The sequence below is a fragment of the Pelobates fuscus genome, chromosome 7 (assembly GCF_036172605.1).
Source record: "Pelobates fuscus isolate aPelFus1 chromosome 7, aPelFus1.pri, whole genome shotgun sequence".
NCBI classification, from domain to species: Eukaryota; Metazoa; Chordata; class Amphibia; order Anura; family Pelobatidae; genus Pelobates; species Pelobates fuscus.
The window spans coordinates 62,253,997-62,268,969 of NC_086323.1; the positions used below are offsets into that span (position 1 = coordinate 62,253,997).

Consider the following 14,973-nt stretch of genomic DNA (forward strand, 5'->3'; position numbering starts at 1 on the left):
TAAATTATACGATAATTCATACAAACGTACATGCAGCCATCTTGTCGCTTATAAGATTATGAAAATTCCATGGGGGTGTCAACTTGCTTTTCCAACATATATACTAATCAACCACACTCCCTATACTACACATTTTACTGACACATCACTTTTCTCTATGGACTTTTATTGTTGGTATAACTTTAGATATCTTGGGGTCTTTGTTTCTGAGTCTTAAAGGGATCCTATAGTGCCAGGAAAACAAACCAGTTTTCCTCTCACTATAGGGTTAATAGGTTATTGCGCACGTGCATTAGACCTCCCCGTAGGAAAGCATTATTTAATTCTTTCCTATGGGGAAAATCTGATGCTGGAGGTCCATGAGGATATCCGTCAGATAGCAAAAGGTCGGTTTGGATTCCGGAAGCCCTCTAGTGACTTAGAGCTGCAATGTAAACTTCAAAGAGCTGAAGTAAGTGGCCTGGGTGCCTACAGTGTCCCTTTAAAAAGCTCAGTCTGAAATTCTACCACCTGTGTGGGTTTTGTATCACAAGCCAGGATTTTTTTTTACTTCCTTGTCAGTCATCGTTAAATTCTGAGATATCAAAATATGATGATCTGTCCCTGAACTCTTTAGTGTGACAAGCAACTGCATTCACAAAATATGATGATCTGTCCCTGAACTCTTTATTGTGACAAGCAACTGCATTCACACAATATGATGATCTGTCCCTGAACTCGTTATTGCGACAAGCAACTGCATTCACTAAATGATATGTAGTGCAAGATTAAATTACAAATGTGTTTTGAAGTAATCATTTATTTTGTCTGGAATGCAAAGGACGAAAGTGTTTCATATTACCATAAAACCTTTTTGATCTTTTTGTTTTCTATTGTTTTTCCGCTAGGAGCTAACGTCACACAAAAAACAAGGTCCTGGACTTTTCAGCAGGATGGGACAGACAATCAAGGCTGTTGCTTCTTCAGTAAGAGGGGTTAAAAACCGTCCAGATGAATTTACAGAATTAGTTGAATATGTGGATGCTTTCAGCCAAAAAATTAATGTTCTAGATAAAATAACCCAAAGAATTTATAAAGAAGAAAAAGGTATGCAGTTCATTTTGGATTAGACACAAAATTCATTAACTTGGTTTTTGAAACATAAAACAAATATTAATTTACGCCACTCTTATTATGAATTATATTTATATGGATCTATAAATAATAATTTACTCTTTGGAATAATTTATAGCCAATGTTCTTCAGTATAGTATCATTACATTGTGTTTATGAAATTTTAATCAAATATGTAAGGGCTGATCCAAAGTCCCTTCCTGGAAAAGAAGGCTACACATCACAAGATGTTGAGAGATAAACATTACAGAAGATGCTTATGTAAGTGTGCATGCACAATCTACAGCAGCATATCTGTAGTTTATAGATGGAATAATATTTAAGTTCAAAATTCTAGTGAGCGCTCTACTTAGTCAGGTAACCCCCGGGCTGTGCACTAATAAAGATTAGGGTGCTTAAGGTGGGGGAAAAAAAGTCTTGTTATCACATCAAGACCATGTACAGAAATAGAAACAGACCCACAGTTTACCAATTTATGCCAAAAGAACAAATCTTTATTGAATACAGTCAGTATGTTCAGCAATAAATACACAGTACAAAGTGCATTAACATAAAGTGCAAGAAAAAAGTGTATTCACCTCCATTAATAACGTGCAAATAAGGTTACCCATAAAAAGTATGAATATGCATACAGACCTAGGGCTGGAGATGAAGCTTCCCCAACATTTCAGCTACTACCTTTGTCTAGTGCAGGGGTAGTCAACCTGGTCCCTACTGCCCACTAGTGGGCGGTTTGGGATTTCAGGGCGCAGTGGCGTGTTCTGCAGAAAATGCCCAGAGGGCCTTGATGGCCGTGGACCAAGGTCGGTAGGGGAGATCCTTTCATCTCCCCTGCCGGCCCATGCAGAGCCAGCTTTGCTGTAGGCCCTCTCGGGCTGGTGAGGAGATCTGACCCGCTGGCACTTAGTTCCTGGTATGCTCTGTGTTCCTCCCGCGAGAAGGCTTGTAGGAGCGTTGCCACGTGTTACCATGGCAATGCTCTGATACAGTGCTGTGCTCGCAGGAGGACAGGAGAGTCAGCGGAAGAGCTGCAGGTTAAAGTGAACATGCCACCACTGGACCACCAGGGCTTGCAGCATTATGTCCCACCTCCATGGTAAACGGTAAGAAGGAGGGAGGGGGAGACATTAAGATAGATTTTCACATCTCGCCTACCTACACACAGCATAGACCCTATGCACCTCTCACACATACTTACCCCCCTTACACACCCCACAGACTGCCCCCTCACACGCACTCCACCCCTCACACGCACTCCACCCCTCACACGCACTCCACCCTTCACACACACTGCCCCCCTCGCGCGTGCACTGCACCTCTTACACACAGCACCCTTCACATACACGCACGCACTGCGTTCCTTACACACAGCACACACACGCACTGCACCCCTTGCACACATGCGCTACACCCCCTCATACGCACTGCACCCCTAACGCACAGCACCCCACAGACACACACAGAAAAAAGTAGAATAGAAAAAAAGGAAAAAAATAGATAAATTTAAGTGCATTTAAAAAAAAAAAATAAAAATCACACACTGCCCACCTCACAAATCGCAAATTTTAAAAATCACACACACTGCACCCCTCACCCACATAATGCACTCCTGTCAATATTAGAAACTATACTATTATAGACATAGAGGTCTGACACCTTTTACCTATTTTGTATGTTTAAGATAGTGTATTAAGGTGCTGTAACTTTTTGGCTCCATTCTTTTTTTTTTTTTCTCTCTATCTTCTTGTCATTAATTTCATTTCAGACATGATACAAATAACACATATAAGAGAGTTGTACATAAAGGCTTTACATTCACATATGCGTAATCAACTATTCTATTCATCTCCAGAACTCTCCTATATATGCCTTTAACTAAATATAGGCATCCAATAATACCCAATACCACATAGTGGAACAAACCTATACATAATTAATAACTTATCTGATAACCCCAACATCGCTTGAATTTATAAAGGTTCTACATCTGCATACATCACGTTAGTCATTCATGTAATAGCTTATAACACAACCCATAAAGATGATAGATATTTAAGTATACATATATACATGGTGCCCCATGAACAATGAATATTGCTCCTGACCCAAGTGACCGGGGGAACTATAGTTGCTACAGGTCATTCAGATGAACAAACAAATGTGGATATGCATATAAAATATACCAAACAAAGCACACTTAACATATTGATTTAAATTATACACAACAGAATTAGATCACCATTATATTGTGTTTGTATAGTATGAGAATCGTCATGGTCATGCTTTTTTAAATCGATGTCTACTCCCATCTCTATGTTCGTATCCCTATAAGTGGAAAAAAAAACTAAAATATTAAAGTCCTATATAAAAATACGTTCAGGCAGACAAAAATAGTTAACTCTCTGAAACACACAAAATCCTTGTGTCTCAGTAGAGTATACTGAACAGGAAGCCCATTGCGGCTCTACTAGCTGCTTCATAATTTGAAACAATTACCAAGATGATAGAATACATTATAAAAAAATAAAAAATACATTTTTTTTTTTTTTTCAATATATATTTTTTATTGGTTTTGTCAAATAATAACAGGGAATAACAGAAAAAAGAAAAAAGGATAGATAGTAGAGGTACATCCAAATTGTTAGATAAGTGCATACCTTGTCATGAATTATACATCATTGGGTAGAAGAGTACAAAGCACATACATACACGTTGATTAGGACTATCAATAACATTGGTTTTAACATTTCGCAGTTCATAGGATATCATACCCATAGTGTCTATGTACAAAACGCCTCTGATCACCCTTGTTACAGGTTGCGTGGAAGTGAGCGATCCTGTTTAAAATTATGTGCCTACTATTGTATATGGTCTTTTTGACACAGGGTGCATAGAATTACACTATGGTTGTGCGAATTCACAGGGAGGCAGTGTGCTTTAATTCTGTAAATGCTTGCTATCTGCTTGGATGTTAACTTAAGGTAGCGTTACGTACGTTTAATCATGTCATACATGGAGGGAAGAGGGGTGAATCTGGAAGGAGTGGGGGAGTAATGTAGGATTACCGTAGAGGTAATTGGTCCTGACCTTTAATGTGTATAGGCTATGAAAAACCTGCAATCTCTGCTCGTTGGGCCTATGAGATGTGCAAACGTTATGTCTGCTCACTTAATGTAGGAACCATAGAAAGATTCCCAGTTATACCAATTAGTGTTGAATTTAGTTGCGTTACCCTTTGTTGCCCAAACCTTTTCATGATTGTACGTGGAATCAACGTTGGCCAGCACTTCTAAAATATCTGGACAATGGGTGCTTTTCCAGTGTGCTGCGATGCGGGTCTTCGCGGCCACCAAGATATTGAGTACCGCATCCCTTGCTGGGATATCATACAGGTTGGGTATTAGGTGTAGAATATAGATGCTCGGTGTGAGAGGGAGTGAGAGTTTGCATAGCATGAATATCGAATTCTGTACGTGTTGCCAGAATGCTTGTATGTAGGTGCATTCCCAAAAGATGTGTTCTAGAGATCCTACTTCTTTGTTGCATCTCCAGCAAAGTGGGGATAAAGTAGTATAAATTTTGTATAATCTGGATGGGACCATATACCATCTCATGAGAATTTTAAAGTAGGCCTCCCATAGCGTGACACAATTGGAGGATTGTTTAGTGTATTTTATAGCCATTTCCCATTCCTCCAAAGTATATTCTATTCCTAGAATGTTTTCCCACTTAAGCATATATGGTAGTTTGTGTGATGCCTTAGGGTCTACCTGTGCTGTATAACATGTGGAGAGAAATTTCCACGAAGGGTGGAATTTCAATGTGGTATGCCATTTTTGTCCTAGCTTGCTGAATGATAGTGGATTCGTATATGATATCGATTTGGATAACAGAATATGTTTGACTCTTAGATATAGGAATATGTCCCGAGAGGGTAACTTGAACAGGGCCTGCAACTCTTGAAAGGGGCGGATACCATTTTTAGTGAACAGATGGTGGACGTGTGTGATACCCAGATCTGACCACCTTCGTGTGGGCAGATCAGGAGAGATCTGCGAGAGGGCTGAAAGAGGTGCAAGGTATAGTAGTTCCTCGGGGGGCCAGACTGATTTATTCCAATTCTTCCAAGAGTTTATCAGGAATATTGTGGCTGGTAATATAGCAGCTCGTGGAAGTGAGGATGAGGACCATAGCACATTCGCCAGAGAGGGGGTTTGGCTGCACGCTGATTTGAGATTGAGCCATAGGGGATTTGTCCTGCCTGTGAGTATGTCTAGGCTTTGTGCCAGAGTCGTTGCTCTGTAGTAGTGTTGGATATTTGGTATACTGAGACCTCCCTGAGTTAATGGGCGCCACATCGATTGGAAAGATACTCTTGGGGGCTTTTTTTTCCAAATATGAGCGTTAATGGCAGATTGAAAACGTTTGATGAGTTTATTAGGGAGAGCAATTGGAAGCGTTCTAAAGAGATATAAAATATGGGGTAGGATCATCGTTTTTACAGAGTTGATTTTCCCAAGCCATGACATATGAAGTTTGTCCCAAGTGCTCATCTGTTTGGTTATCACGGATAATACCTTTTCATGGTTTTCCTTGATAATGAGTGAATTTGATATGGTAATTCTAACTCCGAGGTAGGATAGTGACGTGGTTTTCCAATCAAATGGATAGCTATTTTTCAAGGTGCCTACTAATTGTGACGGTAGGTTGATAGGGAGTATTTGGGTCTTACTAATATTATTCTTGTAATAAGATATAGAGCCGTAGGATGATAAGACCTCGATTAGTCTTGGGATTGTGTTATTGGGGTTTGCCAGAAAAACTATGATATCATCTGCAAACAATGCGATTTTCTTTTCTCCTGCAGGAGTGGACAAACCGGGAAGTGACGGATCTAGTTTGATACGTTGTATCAGAGGTTCCAAACAGAGAATGAAGATCAGGGGCGACAGGGGGCACCCCTGCCTCGTTCCGTTGGTGATACAAAAACTTCTGGACGTGAACCCCGTATTAAAAACTTTAGCCGAGGGTGAGGCGTAAAGGGCTAATATAGTTTTTATGAAAGCCTTTGAGAGTCCAAAGGCTGACAGTGTTGCTTCCATATAATCCCAATTCAGGCGATCAAATGCCTTTTCGGCATCCAAGGCCATGAGGACCCCACTCTGCTTGCTATCGTTTGCCCAATCCACCATATCCATACAGTATCTGGTGTTATCGCCCACTTGTTTTCCTTGAACAAATCCGGCTTGTTCCTCTGAGACTAGGTTGGGCATAAGGGGTTTGAGCCTGTTCGCAATTAGCTTTGCATACAGTTTCACATCTGCATTTAGCAGAGATATGGGTCTTAGATTGCTGCAAATTGTTGGGGGCTTGTTTGGTTTTGGTAGCGTTATTATGTAAGCCTCCAGCATTTCCCGAGGGAACACACCAGAGTTTTTGATCGTATTAAACAGCTTAGTTATGTGAGGGGTAATTTGGGGCATCAGTTTTATATAATAGTAATTAGAGAGTCCATCCGGACCAGAAGCTTTGTGTTTGGGAATAGATCGTATGGCCTGAGCTATTTCATCTTCTGTGAACGGGGCGTCTAAAATTGTATTTTGTTCTATCGTGGTTTGTGGTAGTTTAATGTGTGAGAGATATGTAGATATCTCCAAGTTATTGGGTACGTGGGTTGTTTTATCATTTTTAAGATTATATAGCTCTTCATAGAATAGAGCCAGTTCATCTACAATATTGTGGGGGTTATATATTTTAACGCCATTTTTGGAGGTGATATATGGTATTTTGGTTTGTAGATAATTAGATTTTAGTTGGTTAGCCAGTAGTTTGCCTGCCTTATTGCCCATATGGTAGAATTTTTGTTTGGTTTTCATCACCTGTTTGGTATACAGTTGAGTTTGGATTTTCTGTATGTTATTTTGTATTTTGGTAATTTGGGTTGATACAGCTTTAGAGGGGGCTCGTTTGTTGGATTGTTCTAAATTATTAAGTTCCTGCCTTAGTGTTGTATCTATAGCCTGTCTTTGCTTTTTAGTGGCGGAACCTAATTTAATAAATTCACCTCTAATCACTGCCTTATGAGCTAGCCATTGGGTTTCGACGGAAGTGTCGTCGGTGGTGTTGAGGGCGAAATACTGGGATAATGTGGATGTTATCTTCTGCAGGTTTATGGGGTCGTCTAATAGGGATTCGTTTAGTCTCCATTTACCCCGGCCTGTCGTGGGGTAAGGTACTTTGAATGTGATGGTGATTGGGGCATGGTCCGACCATGTTCTTTGTCCCATTGACTGATCTAAAAGGTGGGGGAGAGTTGCTTTGTCTACAAGGCACATATCGATCCTCGAGTATGTCATATGTACTCGTGAAAAATATGTAAAGTCAGACATGGAGGGGAAGAGATTCCTCCATGTGTCATATAAGTCCTGACAATGTAGTAAATTGGAAAAAAGTTTTGCATTATGGGTAGTCAGTTTATTGGGTGGTTTATTGTTTTTACGTTTTATATCCAGTGATGGGTTGAGGATACAGTTGCAGTCGCCACAAATAAAAATGTGACCTTGTGACATGCGTTTTATTTTTTTAATTGTTCTATTCAGGAAAGAAAACTGCGCCTCATTCGGGGCATATATTGAGGCTACTGTCAGTGAAATGCCATTTAAATCACCTATTAGAATAAGCGCTCTGCCAGTCTTGTCTGCAAATTGTTTGTGTACCGTGAATATCCAGTCTTTATGGAAAATTATCGCTACTCCTTTAGATTTGTTCGGGGCGTTGGCATAGTAAGCCATGGGATATTTTGTGGATCGGATTTGGGAGGGTTTTTTTAAGCTAAAATCGGTTTCTTGGACGCATACAATTGCTGCATCGGAGTCATGCATAGTGTTTATGAGTTGTCTTCTTTTAAAGGGGCTGTTTAATCCTCTTGCGTTAATCGAGAGGACTTTCATTGTATTTTGCGTCATGGGTGAAAGTTATGGAGGACATTGATACAGGGATACCATGTAAACCAGATAGGTAGTCTACTGGACCCCCTGGCAATTATTATAAGGGATCTTGACGACATTGTATAAGCTAGCCTAGTGGTAGTTAGGGCCCACTTCCTATGCAGTTTGAATTGTGCAAGTTTACTGTCTGGACCTACGGGAAAGGGAGAGATACGGGTAGAAGAAAAAAAAGAAAAATAGTACGAACAAAAGTATTTACACACATCTTCCTGGGCTGGAAGAGATACAATGATCATCCTTGGGTGAGAGCTAGGATCCCCTCCAAGGGTGACAGAGGGAGGCTGAGAGCACCTCCCGACCTGAAGTGATAGCATAACAACATTGCATATCAAATAATGCACGAGAAGTAAACATAGTTAAGAACTTAAACACCATCTAATCTTGATTACATCTAGTAAGTCAGGGTGTTACTCCTGGTAACCATTTATATAACTATTGGATGTAGGGTGTGGTACTATGGCGGTAGCCAAATAAGCCTACACGTAATCTATTTAAGTGATACCTTCCGTATCATGGACTCTAATGGGGCGAGGGTTAACTTGGGCGCATAAACATTTTCAAAGGCCTTACATTTAAATCCTCTGTTGGTTTACCCACGAGAAAGAATTAAAATTGCATCAAATTAATGTGGGACATTAAGTAAAAGAGTGGCCGCAACATTCTGCTAGAGACTGGAATACATGCGGGAAAATAAATGGTTGAACATAAACATTTTGAAAAGACATCATATAGAGTGTACTCGGCCTATTGCAAGATACAATTATAACTAAATGTATACCAGGGCGACCTGCATGTCAGCACGAGCAGCAAGAGAGTTCAGGGAGCCTTGGTTGGAGATCTTGCCATTTGCCAATCTCCTTGGATTCTTCGGGGAGATGCTGGCTCGGCCGCAGTTTGATGGTTAGGTGAGCCATTCCAGAGGCCCCACGTGGTAATCATCTTCATGCCTTCCGCCGCGTTATTCGCAATATAGTTCCTGCCTTGTCGCCAGATAATCAACTTAGTGGGATATCCCCATCTGTACATCACCTTGTTGTTGCGAAGGGTTTTCGTGACTGTGATAAATTCTTTCCGTTTTTCCATCGTGGCCGCTGAGAGATCTGCAAATAAAGCGACCTGCTGATGTGGTTCAGGAAGCGTTTGAAGTTTTCTTGCCGCCATCAGTAAGGATTCTTTGTGCGCATAGTAGTGGAATCTTACTATAACGTCCCTCGGGACATCGGCAGGTAGACGTGAGGGCCTCGGTAGTCTGTGCATGCGGTCGTACGCCCATGCAGAGTCAGGCAGGTTTGGGACTAAGGCTTGACATATAGAAAGTATATGTGCTGGAAGGGCATCTTGGGGGATGTCGTCCGGGATGCCACGAAACCGTACGTTTTGCCTCCTTGACCTATCCTCCATATCGGCAAGCTTAGTTTTAAGAAACGTATTTTCTTCCGATAATTTCTGAAGTTTGTCGACTACCTCATTGTGGGCCCCACACAGTTCGTCGGTTTTATTCTCCAAGTGGCTAGTCCTGTCGCCAATGCTGGTTATTTCTTTTCTCAGGTCCCCGTTAATGCGGTGGAAATCCGCAGTGATCGTTGCTCTGAGCTCTTGCAGCATCCTATGCAGACTGCGTTCTGTTATGGGTGCCTCAGAATACTTGGAGGAGCTGGTCTCATAGTCGGACTGTCCGTCTGAAAAGTTAGAGGCCTCGTCGCCATCTTGAATTTCTCTGCGACGACCAGATTTTTTCAGTTTGGCTGTCTCGGACAGCTTCAATTGCTTCGAAGGAGACATCAAGAAACCCTGTCCCTTCTGGTGTAAGTAAATCACAGTATTAGGGCGCTTTCGTTGTTAGTCGCTGTGTAAAAGTCGCTTTTTGGTCGGGAAGACGGCGGAGCTCCTAATCCATGCGACTGCTCACACCGGAAGCTGGGCACGCCCCCCTAAAAAAAAAAAAAAATACATTTACTAGTTCTGGAAATAAATCCAAACATGCAAGTCCACTTATTCTGTGCATCAGAGAACCTACCAAATGGAACATTTAAAAATCTTCTGAAAACTTTAGACATGGTGAAAGTGGAGCGCTCTTGTTTGAATCTTTCTGTGGTTAGATTAGAGAGTTGTTGCAGTCTCTAGTCCTAGAAAGGCTGTAGGCAAAAAAGCTTGGGAACTTTCATCTCCAGAATTTAACCATTAAGTCTTTTATCTGTAATTTATACATGGATAAGAATGTGAAAATAGATTTTTATTTTGTAATTTTTTTTTTAGCTTGTGAAACTTTTTTTTTTTTATATCTAGTATGAGAAAAATATTTATTTTATAACTTTTTCCTTCTGAATAAAACTAGCAAACTCTCTCACACGCTGATGAAGGGCTACGCATAGTGGTTCATAGAAATGTAATGTTAACTGGTATGTACTCTTATTGCAGGTTTGAATCACATTATAGATTGGTTGTTTTTATCAGATATTTATAAAGCCATTGATAATTGAATCCTAAACAGACATACACGATTCTGCACTGCCCTCAAACCCCTTCTACTCCTCTGGGGCAGCAATGACTATAGTACACATCAGCCCCAATACATAAAAATAAACCAAAGAAAAAAGTTACTTGCACACTATCCCAAATCCCTATGCACATTTAAATAACAGGATGTTTTTTAGAATTACTCCTATGGCCATAAAATGTAAGCTCACCTGCCACATCAAGGCAAAACCTCTTAAGTGAGTCCTGCTCTAACAATTCTCTTGCTTCTTTAAGCTGAAAGGCAAATTCTCTAAGACAGGGTATTTTTCTTAAACTCCCCACCCCATGTACTTCATGTGTAGAGGTTTATAAAAATCTCTCCTTAGAGATTTTGCCTTTCACCTTAAATAAGTAAGGTGAGTTGTTAGTACAGGTGTGGCAGGTCAGCATACATTTTAATGGCCATTAAAGGGATATTAAAAAAAAAAAAAAAAACAATTAAATCATGTAATTGCACTGGCACCTAGTATTGTGTTCCTCTGTATTTCTTTCTAGATTATTATGAAGAAATGAAGGAATATGGGCCTATCCACACTCTGTGGTCAGCATCAGAAGAAGACCTCGTTGACCCCTTGAAAGGGGTGGCTGGGTGCATTGATAGGTGCTGCAAGGTCACCGAAACCCTGAATTCTAAACTCTCTGGAGAACTTATTCCTGTTATACATGAATATGTTCTATACAGTGAAACCCTCTCTGTAAGTAGAAGTCTTATAAATACAGTGCTTATACAATAATTCCTTTCCACTCATAATTCTTCCAATTGGATTTACAAGTATATTTGAAAAATATAGTTTTCCTCATCTGCTTGTAACAAAGATTTAATTTGCTAGTGCAGAATCTATGGTTATTATCGATCCTTACAGGTTTACTTACTACTTAGTGTGTGTGTGTGTGTGTGTGTGTGTGCTGTCCTGTCTTGTCCTAGTTGGTGGAGTTTTTTTGTTTTTCTGTAGATTTTAATTGGGTTGAAGCCCTTATTCTGGGATTGAAGATTTGTGACTGTCTCCATAACCCATCTCCCCAATTAAGGGGGATAATGCTCTGGTTCGTATTGTTTCTCAATGTTTGGTGGGACTTAGAAATATTTGTGTAATTGAAGTATGCCTCAGTTCAGTAATGGATGACAAGTAATGCTTGTGCAGAGTCAAAGTAATATTGTACTCCCCTACACTGTAACTTTTTCTAACTGCAGCTTACAAGTGTGATTCATTTTAGTCATTCTTCTGTTTAAACCTTCCAACGTAGGATACTCTGTTGAACTTGATCCAATGCTCGAGAAAAATAAGTTTTCATTTTTTTATTTTAATAAATTCTATTTTTCCTGAAGGGTGTCCTGAAGCGAAGAGATCTTATTCAGGCAGAACTTGATGCCAAAGTGGAAACATTGAATAACAAAAAAGTGGATAGAGAGATTGTAAGTACAGAATGTAATTTTGACTGTTTGCTTCCTCTATAATTGTTGTAAATATTAAAATGTAGATTTATGTGATTACAGTTTACTACTTCAAAGAGGGTCAGTAAAAATGTCATACTATTGATTTCATCACATCACAAATAAGGGATGGTCTGTTGTGTTAATACAAACTTTGTTATACCTATGGACATGATCCAGTAGTATTGGCGAAAATTTGTGCTTTGTTTTTTACTTTTTCTTTATTGCATTCATTATTTGTTAATGAATTATTTCTAATGTATTAAATATTGGTGGTATTTCAGTGCTAAAATGTTATGAATGCAGGAAAACTAGATCGTATTTTAGTGTTAAGTTACTGCGTGAATAATTATTCTACAGACACGCAGAGCAGATCAAGCACTTTTTTGATATTTAAATTTTTCGGAATAAAAGTGAATTTGATGTTTTTTGATCCCCATATCCCATGTTGTCGTCTTCCCTCTGTGAATACTAATCTTTCGTTTACACTTTCATTTTTGGAATTTGATGTTTGCTATTAGCTTGCTTGTTGGTTAAATATGTATTAATAAGCTATGTTCTCAAAGACCTTTTCTAGGTGTTCTCTAGGGATCATGCCTCTAGTTCACCTTTCCCTTTAAATTGCATTGTTTGTGAATATACGACTGATGATTTTAAAATGTATAACATCTTCAAAAGCCTACATATAACAATTATATGCAACCTGGAAAAAGGTCAGCAAAACGACTTTCTAATGTCCTTCTCTGTTCATTTTAACAGTAGGCAGTGCTGATATTATAATGAATATATGTGGGTATTATTTTATAAACTGCCAACATATTCCACATCTGTATGCCTACACATGTAAACACACAATCGTATAGAGTGGACGTTCTCTGCGACCCTGTAGTCACCGCTTGCAATGGGTACCTACCTGGCAGTGTGGCTTGTGATTTGCATTAGAACAGGATTGCATCAATTAGGCAGAGAGAAATTCTGTTATGCTCTTAATTCAATATATATAATAAAGATTAAAACACAGAGGACAGCTCTTGTCACACGTGCATGTGAATTTTCACTGGTTGTATATTTCCTGGCAACACAGCTACTGTAGAATGTAAGTCCTACCATTTTCTCTAATTACAGTGCACTGATCATGTTATGTTGGTGAATGTATCTGTGTATTATTCTCCATAATGCATGGTTGAACTGACTCCATAAATGAAGCACCAGGACGTGCATGTCCAAACCTGCATTAGATTAGTGAGTTATGGCCTCATCAAATTTTTTCCAGTCATACCCCTATGATACTGTAATGTGGCAAAAGAGGAGCTATGGACATATATAGAATGTGATTCTATCTCCTTAGCTCACACACCCGCCCACCCAGGTTCCCCCTAAATTTATAGCTCCTCCAGCTGTTTAAAATTCTCACTCACTTACCTCTTCATTCCCTCTATATCCTACCAATAGCTGCAACTCTGTTGCCTTATTTAGTCATCATTTCCAAATTTCCCCTGCTACCTCTTGTCTCAAATCCCCACGGTATCCTTTAGATTGTGCACTCTGTATAAAAGAGCTTAAATGGCAAGATTTCAGCTTACGGGCAGGGCCCTCTCTACCTTTTGTATTTGTGTGTGTGTATATTGAATGTTCTCCACTAATTGTACAGCGCTGCGGAATCTGTTGGCGCTTTATAAATACCCGTAATAAATAAATAAATCTCCCTTTATATAAAGAGGGGCAAAGATTCATTTGATTAAAAGGACACTATAATTGAACTTTAGCCCCAACTGTAATCATATAGTATCAAACACATGGTGATGGGTGCATCAGAGGAAAATAAGGCCATCTTATGCTTGTGGAGACATTCACTAACCGCTATATCCGGGATAGACCACCTTTGTCTTGAGGAATTCATCTCCCATAATGCTCTTACAGCTATCATGCTATCAAAGCATCAGGTAAGATGTAGTTCACAACATTTAGGGTGCCAGAGGTTGCCAACCCTTTAACAAGAACTTATATCTTTGCATCTCTCTGTGTGTGTGTCACTCTCTCTGTTTGTGCCCCTCTCAATCTCTTCCTCTGCTCATCTCACTCACTTGCTCTGTTTGCCTCTCATTCTTACGGTACCTCTCTCTGTATAGTTGTTGCTGTCACTACTTGTGTTTCTTTTTATACCTTTCTATCTCTGTTTCGTTTATCTATCTTTTGATTTATCTAGCTATCGCTAGTTATGTAGCTATTTAGATATTGCTTTGTGTCACTCATACGTGTATGGATTAGATATTTTGAGATCTATATACATAAACAGCATAACTTGGTATTGCTTGTACAAGATCTTGGTTTTAAATGATCATTTTGCAAATACTCAATCCTCAGAGAGCGAGAGTCCAGAAAAAAACAATTTACAAAAAACATGATCATTCAATCTGCCCAATTATAAAACAAATGCAGATGCCAACAGAATGTGCATGTTTTTATTCAGTGCCAATTTTGGGAGTTCCTGTATTGAAAACACAATCTGTGAAAGCAAATTTCAGGTTGTTATTGCCCCAAGGGATAGTCAGTGGCTTTGACTTTTTTTTTTATTATTTTTTTTTTTTTTTTTGGTATGCTGAGCAACAGATGGCTTTAATTCGGGAGAAGGAACTAAAAGCAGAACCTTTCTGTTTTGCTTTAGTGTGTTTTTGCAAAAGTCATTGGTTTCAACATACTTACAAAAATCTTTTTTTGAGAGGTAAAACCAGGAGTATTTGAATCTGACTGTAAAATGCACTTACTGTGGGAAAATTTTATTTATATATATATATATATATATATATATATATATATATATATATATATATATATATATATATATATATATATATATATAATATATATAATTTTTCCCACAGTAGGTGCATTTTACAGTATTAT

At 39.2% G+C, this 14,973-nt stretch overlaps 1 protein-coding gene across 1 annotated transcript in view; it reads left to right on the forward strand.

Annotated features, from left to right (window-relative positions):
- Positions 1-14,973, forward strand: part of SNX7 (sorting nexin 7) — a 118,988-nt gene that overhangs the window by 67,157 nt on the left and 36,858 nt on the right. The window contains exons 5-7 of the mRNA XM_063428341.1: positions 888-1,086; positions 11,133-11,332; positions 11,965-12,051. Of these exons, the coding sequence (XP_063284411.1) occupies positions 888-1,086; positions 11,133-11,332; positions 11,965-12,051 (486 nt within the window). The remainder of the gene's footprint in view (positions 1-887; positions 1,087-11,132; positions 11,333-11,964; positions 12,052-14,973) is intronic.